Source organism: Pezoporus occidentalis, unplaced genomic scaffold, assembly GCF_034315485.1.
Source record: "Pezoporus occidentalis ecotype Australia unplaced genomic scaffold, CSIRO_AGI_Poc_V1 ctg68, whole genome shotgun sequence".
Classification (NCBI taxonomy): Eukaryota; Metazoa; Chordata; class Aves; order Psittaciformes; family Psittacidae; genus Pezoporus; species Pezoporus occidentalis.
In genome coordinates, this window is record NW_026916030.1 from 4408444 (window position 1) to 4419689 (window position 11246).

General features: G+C 44.9%; 1 protein-coding gene across 2 annotated transcripts in view; it reads left to right on the top strand.

Annotated features, from left to right (window-relative positions):
- DDX31 (DEAD-box helicase 31) overlaps positions 1-8213 on the top strand; it is a 48865-nt gene extending 40652 nt beyond the window's left edge. For both annotated transcript variants that reach the window (XM_062640959.1, XM_062640960.1), the window contains exon 20: positions 7796-8213. In XM_062640959.1, the coding sequence (XP_062496943.1) occupies positions 7796-7934 (139 nt within the window). In that variant the 3' untranslated portion in view covers positions 7935-8213. The remainder of the gene's footprint in view (positions 1-7795) is intronic.
- Positions 8214-11246: the final 3033 nt, after the last annotated feature.

Here is an 11246-nt window from a genome sequence, read left to right on the forward strand (position 1 = left end):
GCTTAAAAAAAAACACCCCAAAATGGAGAGAAGATAACATTAGTATTTATAGGATAGTTTAGAAAAAGTGAATATAGATTCATATTCAGTCTCCACTAGCATAAATTCAAGATAGTGCTGTTAACTTACAGAGGAATGCTTTTGATTTCACACTCAGAATTTAGCCTGCCATTTAGAAGACAAATGGCTTTTAATTGTAAAATGCAAGGCTTGAAATTATAATAGCATAGTCACAGAGCAATCTTTTTAATTATATTTCCTATGTGATACTGTGAGTGATGGTTGTCGTATTACACATTGTCTCCAGACATCCGATACTTGTTTTTAATCAGTCTGCTCACTAAAGCCTCATCTCTCAGCACCTGCCCAGAGAATAAAGAACAGGCAGTCCAGGTTGAAAGTGGGGTAAAGGCAATCATTAAATGTTTCCTTAAGAGGACAAAGAAAACTCTTCATTTCTTTTGAAGTCTCCTTTTGTGCTTAGCGCCTCCTTAGAGAGCCTGTTTGGGGAAGGTGAGGCAGGAAGCCAGAGAGCCAGGTGTGTGATGGTTCAGTGCTGAAATGTGGAAGCAGCCCTCTCCTTCTGAACACCCATGTACAATTTTCATGTATTTTTTAGATCTCTTTGTGCAAACCAACTGTCCCCTCAGCTGTGGTGGTTCTTGCAAAACCCCATCTGAAGATGGTAGATAATTGCTCATGATTTGTTTTGAAAGTCAAAATGCTGCATTTAGGTAAGAGGTGAGCGCATGAACCAGATACTGTGTATTAAGTTACAGTAGTACATCAGCTTAGTAAGTGTCCGGGCTCATGCTTATACTGAGGGGTAGACATAAGGAAGCTGATCCCACTTCCATTGAGGGATTAACTGTCTTTCGTTCACTGCAGAGAAGCAGCATGCACAGGAAGTAGCTGACATGCCAGATAGACATGGGTTTTGACTCATTCACAATGCAGATGCCAAAGACCTATTGCCATTCCACCAAGCATCCCTGTGCTACTCAATCGTTTGCATTTTGGGTCGGTGGGGTTTTATGAAATTCTGTGGTGACTGATGGTCTGTTTTCTCCTTTTGAACTCTGGAAGGCTGGTGTATGTCCCCAGAGGGTTTTGCTGTGGTGAGGAGTTGCAGCTTAATTTGCTCTGTTTGTGAATTCAAGCCCTTACAAAGAAAGAAAGAAATCTTTAAGTTCAGTAGATTCTGTTGAACTCATTGTGACGGGATTTCTCTGATGCCAGAAATGCTCAGAAAGATTGAATATACCTGTGAGTATCACATCTATTCATAGTTGCTATAGTATGTGCAAAAAGAGAGTGTAAAAATTAAGGGGTAAATCCCCTCATGCTTCAGAATTTAAGTCCAGCCCTTAACTAAAACAGCATCAAGAAAAAGTGTCCAGGATACTTCCATTTGAAGGAATTTATTTACATCATTAATACACTGCTATTGCTCTGAATATGGAGATCATCATGCCCCAAAGGTTTTGGCTGCAAGATTATTGTACTAATTCTTTCTTCAGCATTTAGTGGTCAGATAGAATTAGACTCCTGCTGGGAAATGTATCTTGTAACCCTGTGTGTCCTCCTTTGTATGGTAGGGCAGCAGCCTCCTTTGGGTGAAAGCTAGCAGCCTCTTACCTTCTGTCTTACCTCGTATATTTGATTCCACTTTTGAACACCTTGGCACTGACAGTTTTGGAAAGACTAATGCTTCTATTGACAGGGCATGCGAATCAAGGCTGCAGCTGGGTCTCCCTGCACAGCAATTGTATAATCATTAGAAGCAGTTTCCCTGCCAGTTTTTGTGTGCCATTTATAGCTTTCCTAATGTCACTTAATTAGTCAAAATGCAAGTTTGGAATTCTGCCTACTGGGAATTTCCCTTGGTTTGGGCAGTCTGCTCTAGAAAGCCAGACTGGAGCTCAGGTAAGAGCATGTATTCGTGGACTGGAGTGCAAATTGACCCAAAAATTAGAGTAAGAGCCATGGCTGTTGTGGAAGGAAACATCACTGTCAGACTTTGTTAAGGCAGTTCAGGGAAACAGGTGAGTCCTGCTTACCGCACCATGATGTTATAAAAAAAATCCTACCATGAGGTTTTGTAATTGTAAAATCCATCTGATTGATACCTGCATACAGCAATACCTTTTATTAGTGTCCTCTTTCAGCGTGGCTTCAGCACAGAGCCTTTGACCAAAAGAGTAGAGCTTGCGCATGGAGCTGGAAAACTTCTGTGCTGTTTGGTACACACCAAAAAATGATCAGCTCTCTCTAATTGAAATATATACTGTCCTTTAGCGTAGGAGAGAGCCTGACAGAAGCAAGGATCCTGGGAGGTTCCCAGCCTCCCAGAGGTGCTTTTGTCCTTTCCCTGCAGGGTGAAGACTAAGGGATGGTAATGAAGCTGGGCTGGGGGAGGTTGTCTCTTTATGTGTAGCTGAAGTACAGTTCACTTCAGTAGGGGTAAGGTGGGCTTTACTGTTTAGCACATCTTGGTATGAAGTAAGCTCTGATGGTTCTGGAACAGCACTTGATGCTCAATTCTGACTAGGTCATAATTTTCCTTGAACTTCTTAAGCTAGGGTTTGCATGAGCTGGTACAGAGTACCTAGGCCATCTGTTGACTTGTTGAGAGCAGTGTAGGATTGCTGATGAATTTCTTGCCCCCACCCCACAAAAAACCAGCAACAGAAAATCCAAACCCAAACAGGGTTGCATTGGCTGCAGATGGTTCATCCAATGCTATAAGTAGAAAAAGCAGGTGTTGCAGCAGCCTTGGACCAGAGGTAACCCAGCTCTGCTGCTGGCACAACTTCAGAGAGCTGTTGGAGATGCTGTCAGGCAGATTGATAGTGCGATCCATGCTGAAATGTTTTCTGATAAATGAAACAGCCTACTCTTGCCTGCTCCAGAGACACACCATGAGTTCTGGGACTATGTGTCAGAACTTAATACTCCTCCTTCCTCAGCTGGAGAAATTTGGGAGCCTTTGGTCACCGCAGATGCTGCGTGTTGGTTAAAGATTGCTGTACTTGCTGCACTGTGTTGCACCAGCATTTCACACAGCTCAAGACAAAGGAACAGACAGCAATGCCAACCAAGTTGAAGGAGACATCTCTGAAACAATCTCACCCACCATTTGGGTAATAAGACTAGCAGAGGCATCTTCTAAGCCATCGAAAGATACCCAAGAGCCACACATATATGTGAACCACTATTCTGGCATGCAGGATTTTTTGGCTTGGAGATCAGTTTGTGATTCAGGTCTCTTGACAAAGCAGGTGTGTCAATGAAACACAGAATTTTGAAGTGAACATGCAAAATGGTGTCATACTCTTTCATTGTTTTACTGCTGCCACTTGGTCCTTTCACACCCCAATGTTTGAGAGTCTCAAATCCAGGATGATGGTTTGCATATTGTAATGAATTCAGTCTGATGAGATCAGCTGGTGAAACTAAATAGTTCTTACAATCTTACCAATAATGTGTGGGAGATGAGTGGGATGTTACATAGAAATATAACAGCTTGTGTATGCTTTTCTTCTTCCGTTTGTGACTTAGAGCTGTCCATGGGATCCTCAAAGCTTACTTCAGTGTACTTGTCTTGGGGGTGTCTTTTGCCATAGTATTATAGTCCTAGTTACTCTACCATCTTGTTGCTAGTGATTGTGGAATTCAGTGGATGGTGTCTTCAGAGCTTGCAAAGCCATCAGTCCCCCACAGTGTGTGGAAGTCACAAACCGAGTGCGTTGAAGGTGTGTTATATGTAAGCTAGGTGAGACTTCTGTGGTGAGAACAGAAGACAAAGTTGGAAACAATAGAGAGGATTTCAGGTTAATCACCTGTGCTGCAAGTGTTAACCTGCTTGGGTTTTTTGCCTTGTTTTGCCTTGAATCTTTTCTGATACGCCTGAGCAAAGCAAAGAGTTGAGAGTCACGTAGCCAGAGAGACCGGTCCAAATCATTCAGGTTTCCTCTGAGGTTGGGCAGCACCAGCCTTGAGTTCACCGAGTTGGGCAGCACTGTGGCTCCTGAGTGAGATGGAGAAGGGGAGCAGTGTGCTGGAAGTGGCTCTGTAGGTGGAGGTAGAAGGAAACTGAAGCAGGGGAAAGAAAGATTTTATTCTCTTTCCTTCCCTGGACACTTTTTGGTTCTTCTTTCTTCCAGATGCTCCTCTCCTGCCTTTTCATCATTCAGAGATGCATTTAGCAAGATTCACAAGTTTCTCATGTTTAAAGAGTGAATAAAATTATTCCAGTTTTCTGAAGGAGGGCAAAGCTTTATTGTCTTCAAAAGTTTCTCTCTGGCCTGGCCTTTCCCAGACTTTAAGGATATAACAAAGTCATTTGGGGATAGTTTCTCTGTTTCCTTATTGTCTCTCTGCTGAGGCTCTGAGTAGCAGTTTCTGTGAGATTGCAGCTTAATTACAGATGTGCACAGATAGCTGTAAACCCAGGTCTTTTATTCCTTCCACTGTCTCCATTAGGAGGAGAGGAGGTTTCTTAGACCATCCCAAGCAATTACTAGGCTTTCTGCCTTCCATTCCTCACTGTGCAAAGTACCTTTCTCTCCCCTTGATAATGAGGCAGGTAGACCCTAGAGTGATATGGCTTTTGCCCTGTACCTCAAACATAAAGCCCAAAGCAGTGGTTGGTCTGGGGTTAAGCCTTGCAAATGAAGGGGTGATGTGTCCCCCACTTGAAGTTAGAAGGTGGTGCTTACTCATCTCTGCTGGCTGCTCTTGACTACTTACCAATTCCCATCTGTCTTTGATGGGAGTCCTGATATCCCGGTTCTGGCATAAAAGAGCAGTAGTCCAGTGGTGTTTCTGCCTCGCATCCAATATGTCACAGCACTCAACACTCAGTGTGCTGGACAGTAACTCAGGGAAGTCAGATCACTTGTGTTCAGGGACCAGTTCTTCCTAACTTGTATGTTGGGGCTGCTTTCTTTTCTGAGTTATGATTTCTCTATTCCTGTCTCATTTCCCCCCAGCTAATAAAAGTAGCTGTTTTCTCATCTGTTTGAACATTCCTTTCTCCTTTAAACCCTGCTGAAGTCTTGGCACTGTAGCACATTGGGATGGGTCACTCATTAGTGAATTTTTTGTCCCCTGCAAGTTCCCTTTAGCTGCACTATTTTGTAATTCCCACTTAAATACTGACTGTGTTTGGAGGGAGGAATTTAAAGGGATGGGGATTTCTCTGTCCGTTATCAACATGATGTGTTCTCATTAGGGCTCAATATAGTGTGATATCTAGACATGAGATCACAGAAAGAGATGCTGACAATCCAGGTGTTTATCCAGTGATGGGAACATGGATTCTGTCTCTATTGCAATTGCATCTTAAATTCACAGCCTTTCTGTGAAGCTTTTTTCCATAGTATCACCACATAACTCTTTTAAATCAGCATCACACAAGCCTTTGGCAACAGGGAAAATGCAGCTATCCTGGGTTATGAGGTGGGAGGGTGGACATAAAGGGCAAAGAGATTAAATACCTTGCCCAAGGATGCTCAGGGGGTGAGTGTCAAGGTCTTGCTCTGTTCTCTTGGGTTTTGTCTCATAACCACAGGGCACCTTTCCTCACTGATGTTATCTTGGCTGCTTTGGCAGAGCCCCAGAGACTTTCACCAGTTGAGCAGAGAGGGGAATTTACAGATTTACAACAGGAATCAGAATCCAGCCAGGGATCCTGGCCTGGGGCATTTTTCCTGATGTACTGTCACTGCAGACTCTTGCTATTGCTGGTGGCTCTTCCATCTCATGGTTACGAAGGGCCTTGACAGCTGCTTTTCTTCCCTCAGCAGTCGGCCCAGGTTCCACAGCACAGCTCCATTGATTTTTGTGGCCCTGGTTAGAGGGAGAAACCTCCCTTTTCCCTGCATCCTGGCTTTTCTGTGTACAGCTGATCACCCCAGCAGGGGGTATTGATTTACTAATTGGGCAATGATTTCACCTGATTGATAATAAAGTGTTGGACATCCTCCCTGCTGAGCTGAAACTCAGCCCGGCAGCTACTGGTGGATTACTTGTCCTTTTGCAGCAGATAGTTCCCTGTTGTTAAGTAAACTGATCTGTTGCTTGGTAACCCTCAAATTACTGTAGTAAATGCTTGGAGACACAATGAAAGTGTCAAACAGAAACTTTATCAAGTGATGGAGGGGGGTGAGCAGAGGATACAGCTGCATTATGAAGTTCTTGCAGCAGAGCTGGGCTGGTTGAGGGCACACCTTGGCCTGCCACCCACAGACTCTGTGCTGCTGGGGCTTGTGCCATTCAGGAAGGCAGTTGGACAAGGCACATCTGTTGTGGAGGTCCTGCACGTACAGCTCTACCAACAGCACGTTTGCTTCATTAGCTGTATGGTTGTTTTTGAATTCATTCTGTCTTTTTGTCTCATTTCTGTGGGTTCAGGCTGGGTGGTAGCTGTGTGTCTTATTTCTCTGGTATGTCTGGTCTCTGGTCCTTCTGCTTGAACATTTAATTAGTGAGAGAATGGAAGCTACACTGAAGGTAGCAGAGTCTTCTTGCCTGTGTATTCCAGGCTTTCTCTTCTAGGGAAAACTGTCAGTGGTAATCATCACACCATCCTTTTTATCATTCTGATCCATCCTTCCAAACCCACTCCAGTCATCAAACCTGCACAGAGATGGAAAACAAGCTGTGGAAAAGGGGGCAAGCAAATACCCCAGATAGCCAAGAGTCTGCTTCCCTTGTCTTCGGCCTAATGAATGGGTTGATCTGTTGCTGCAGCCAATAATACTTCCTTCTCCTCTGATCCCCAGCACGGTTCTGGACACCTGGAAGAACTATGCAAGGCAGTACTATATCGTGTCCACCTCCAGGACTGCTGCAGTCCATGTGTTATAAATGCACACTGGCATGAATGGGGGGCTTCTCTTCTGTTTCCTCATATTTACAGGGACAGATAGATTTCTTTTCACTCTTGGAAAATTTTGGGTTCTGTTACTGGTCTGTATTATAAAGAGGAGAGTGGGATGTGCAGACACCAAGAGCTGTGGATATTCCTTCTGCCCAGGACTATGGGAACATGGTAGGGAGCGATAGGTCCTGCGGCTTAAATGAGTGAGGGTGATAGCGGCATTGAGGATGAGATTCGGCCAAGGTTATAGAGCAGGGGCAGAACTTGTGGTGGAAAAATGCTGAGTAGGTTTTTATATTTATAGCTGGCAGTTTAGGGCTACAGGGAGATCCACGCTGGAGTTTAGTGGCTGGGCAGAATGCAGCTGCCTTTGCAAAAGCTGGTCTCTGGAGAGGGAGGCTGTAAGGTGCATGTGATGTCTGCAGGACACTGCAAGAAAAGTCTGTTGGGTTTAGACTCCAGGCTTTTTTTTTGCTTGTTTGTGTGGTGATTTTATGTTTTGAAGCTCTGGGAATCAGTTCTGTTTATAAAACGTTTCCATTGCTCGGTGTCTTAAGGCTGTTAGGGGTTTTTTTATTATTACTATTCTAATTTTCAAGCTGCTGTGTCACCTAATTCATCAGCCTTCAGCGCACAACCTTCCTCCTGCTCCCCGCCACCCCTGCAAGAGCATTTGTACAGAACAAAGGCTTGCTTTTAAAAACGGCATGATATTTTGCCACCTTTGTGAAAACCTGTCACAACAATATCTAATTTTGCATGAGACAGAATTTCAAATCAAGCCTCAAGAAAAGGAAGCTGTTCTTCTGCTAATGCGCAAATGTCACTTTCCAGGGCGGTAAAATAAGTAACCCACCTAGCAGCATTGCAGAGAGAAGGAAATCTAATTCTAATCTTCCCTTTGCCCAGGTCTGACCTTCTCAAGAAGATCCGTGGCAAACATTGCCTTGCTGAGATCTTGCGATCTGAATATTCCAGTGGGATGGACACGGGTGTATCCAAGGTCAAGAAGAAGAGAAAACCTGGCAGCCAGCAGATTCCAACATAAGTCGGGACCTTCTAGTGCTTGGATGCAAAACCTGCTCGAGTGCCTCTGCTGGGGGTCAGGGTGACCTGCCAAATCAACACCAGGAGTGTTTCAATTTATCAGGCAAATATATAGGAGGGATCTTGGTGTTCTTGGCCTCCTCCCTTTCATTCCATAGGTCCAAATGGAATCGAATCCAGGCGTGTCCTGTTGCACTGCTGCAATTGAATGTGGCTTCATAGAGATGCACCATGTTTCTAAGGTGGTTTTTTGCAAGAAAAATAAAAAAGGTTAAATATGTTTTTCAGAAAAATGTGATGTGTCTACAATGTGAAAGTGAGACGTGTACTCAGATAGGAGACACTTTCCTGCTTAAAAGAGCTGTAGAAATACTCCACAATCTGTTTGCTGCTTATTTTTAACCAGATAAACAGTAGTGGCAGAGGAGGCTCTGGGACGATGTTTAAGAGGAGGCTGCCCTTTCCCCTGTCATTATACATAGTGTCACTTCTGTTCCTGTCTTGGGTCACATAGCCATGTTGCTGCCACCTTCTCTCCTGCCCTTTGTGTGCTGTCTATCCCTGGACACTGATCATTAGTCAGATCTTGGCACCTGTAAAGAGTCTCCCCAGTTTCAGTGCAAGTGGTAGGATTGTGGAGAACTCTTCAGTGTAGTGACGCAAGGTCCCTTTGGGGACAAAGCTTCAAGTCAAAACTCCTGAGTTTGGGAATGAACATCATGTGGGAAGGAGCCAGTGTGGCATCTAATGATCTCCAGACTTCTCTTTGCCTGCAGCATGTGTTCTCACTTAATTGTATAACACAGAGCACATATGAAATGTCTTGCTTCTGAACATTAAAGCCTTTGCAGGCTCTTGCTAACACTTGTCAGTAGTAACCTAAACTTTCTGCGTTCTCTGTGCTTTGGCTAGGCTGATATTGAGTACATCCCAAGCTATGGATTTCACTCCTTGCTTTTCACATGTGCCTTCTTTCTTGTTCTTGCTTATTGGAGAATTGGGATTACTGAGAAAAGAGATGCAATATGGCCTAAAGGTGTTGAGACCAACACTCACGCACCGTTGCCCAGTATGCCAAATAGAACTTGAGCCCTAGTGGAGTCAGTGATAAAGCTCCCCTTGAGTTGGGGCACAGGGGAGAGTGAGTTACAACCTCCCCCCGGACCAAAGGGTGAGCACCCACCTCCCTCTCCCTGTCTGCCTCACTGTGCTTCTTCCAGCGCCTCCTATAACGCTAGCTCCAAGCAGTACATACTTGAAAACAGTGCAAAGCTTTCTGCTACCTGTGTGCATCTTCCTCGAGGACAGCGATGAGGAAGAGCAGCCCATCCGTGACCCAAGCCAGGGACATTGTTTAGTGCAGGTCCAGGAAGTGCTAAAATCCAGTAGCAATTTCAAATGCAAGAAGGAAAAAAGTACAGAAAAAAGGAGTATAACCAGATGAAAATGATGCTCACTTTGTGACTACAGAACTGAGGGCACTTGCTCAGGGCTATAATGAGTCATAGTAAGCATTGTAGGAGGGAAGCAATTTCCCAAAAGTATTTAATTTCTGAAATGAATGTAACTTTGAGAACCAAAATGATATTTTTTTCCTCCCAGGCAGTTACCCAACACGCTGCTTTTGCTTAGCACTTCAGGAAGATGTTAGAAAGAGACCAGGGTAAAATTAACCGTGTTTTTGCAGAGATAATGAAGTTACCAGCATTTACTAGATTAAGATAAAATAACAACAAAGCCCACCTGATTCTGGTGTGAGTAGTGTTTGGAAGAGCAATTGCGTTTAAGGCAAATGTCAGCTTAAACAGAAACCTTGTGAGGATGAAAATGACTCAGAGAGAGTGACGCACAGAGTATAAGTTTGGGAAGAACTGAGCTTGTGCATGAGAAGAAAATGCATGACCTTCTCCTGACAGCCACGTATGAATTAATAGGGACTGTTGGCAAATTCATAACAGTAGGAATAAGGGCCAACAGCAGGTGAGTGAGAGATGTCAGGAAATGTTATTGCCATGTGTATGAACTAGGAAGGTAACATTACAAATGGTTGTGATAAATAATGTGATTAAAAATATAGAATGCCTTTTTCTTCCGGCTTCACCATCTTTTAGCAAGTAGTGCTGGATTACTTGTGGGATTAGGGAAAGGAAGAGGAGGGGATTGTTAAACAAGAAGGAGAAGGTGTTAGAAGGAATACAAAGACACCTGAAGCTAAGCAGAGTTTGCTCTTAATAAGCTTGAAGGCCAACAAGCAAAATGTGTTTGAATTGTAGCTGGGTCAGCAGGAACCAAGGTCTGCCCTTGTTTACACTTTGGTAGCCCTAGCTTGGCTCTGTGCTGGTTTTGTCCTGGTGCATCACTCAATTCAGGTAGAACCTGGTAGGTCTGAAGTTAATTTGTACTCAACTCAAAGCACCTTATCAGCAGGGCAGGACATGGGGTGGTACCTGCCCTGGAGCAGGGGTGGCCAAGCTGCAGAGCTCCACTGGCTGCTGTAGGAGCCACATCCTCTGAGCATCTGAATGCTGGACAAGCTGCTGGGAGTCATGGTGTGCTCCCCTGGCACAGCCCTGGCATGGGGCAGGTGGATGTCACCCTGAACCACTCCTGAGTTTATTCCCTCTTGCTCTGAGGTATGTGGTGTGTGTTGCAGGGGTCTTGGCTGGGTGGGAGCTGCCTACGTGGCTTGTATGGGTGCAGAGATGGGCTCTTGGCAGTGTGCAGTGCACCTCTGCTGGCTTTGGTCAGGCTTGGTTGTGTCTTGGTTGTGGTGAGTGGCAGAGGGGCCCTGCTGCCCTGCAGCTTGAATTTTCTGTGTTCAGTCTGGAACTGATGGCACTGTGGAGCTGTATATAAAGCTGCCTATGAGTCAGACCTGGACTCGGTCCGGGTTTGCCTTCCCACTGCTGCTCCACTCCCTGCTCTCACACCTGGAGTCCTGCTGCTCCCAGGAGATGCTCTTGTGCCTTTCCTCAGCTGTCCTTTGCCAGCAATGGGAACCCGTGTCCTCCCCTGCTCTGCAGCTGGAACATCTTTACACTTCAGGGCTTTGGGATAGCAAAAAGGAGGTCCCCTTGGAACAAAGGTCACAATTGAGCGCCCACTTTCAGTGTCTAGGTCAAACACAGTACCTTAGTGCTGGTACTCACTGCGGAGAAGCTCTCATAACTAAGCAGGATAGAAAGCAACAGAGCTCCCTGTTCACAGCAACTTACTTTCTCCATAAGCCTGGGGAGAGGGCAGGGAAAGCTCCAGCTGTTCAGGCCTTTCCATCCTGGGTTAATTTTGCTTGGTGTGCAGATGAAACCATGGA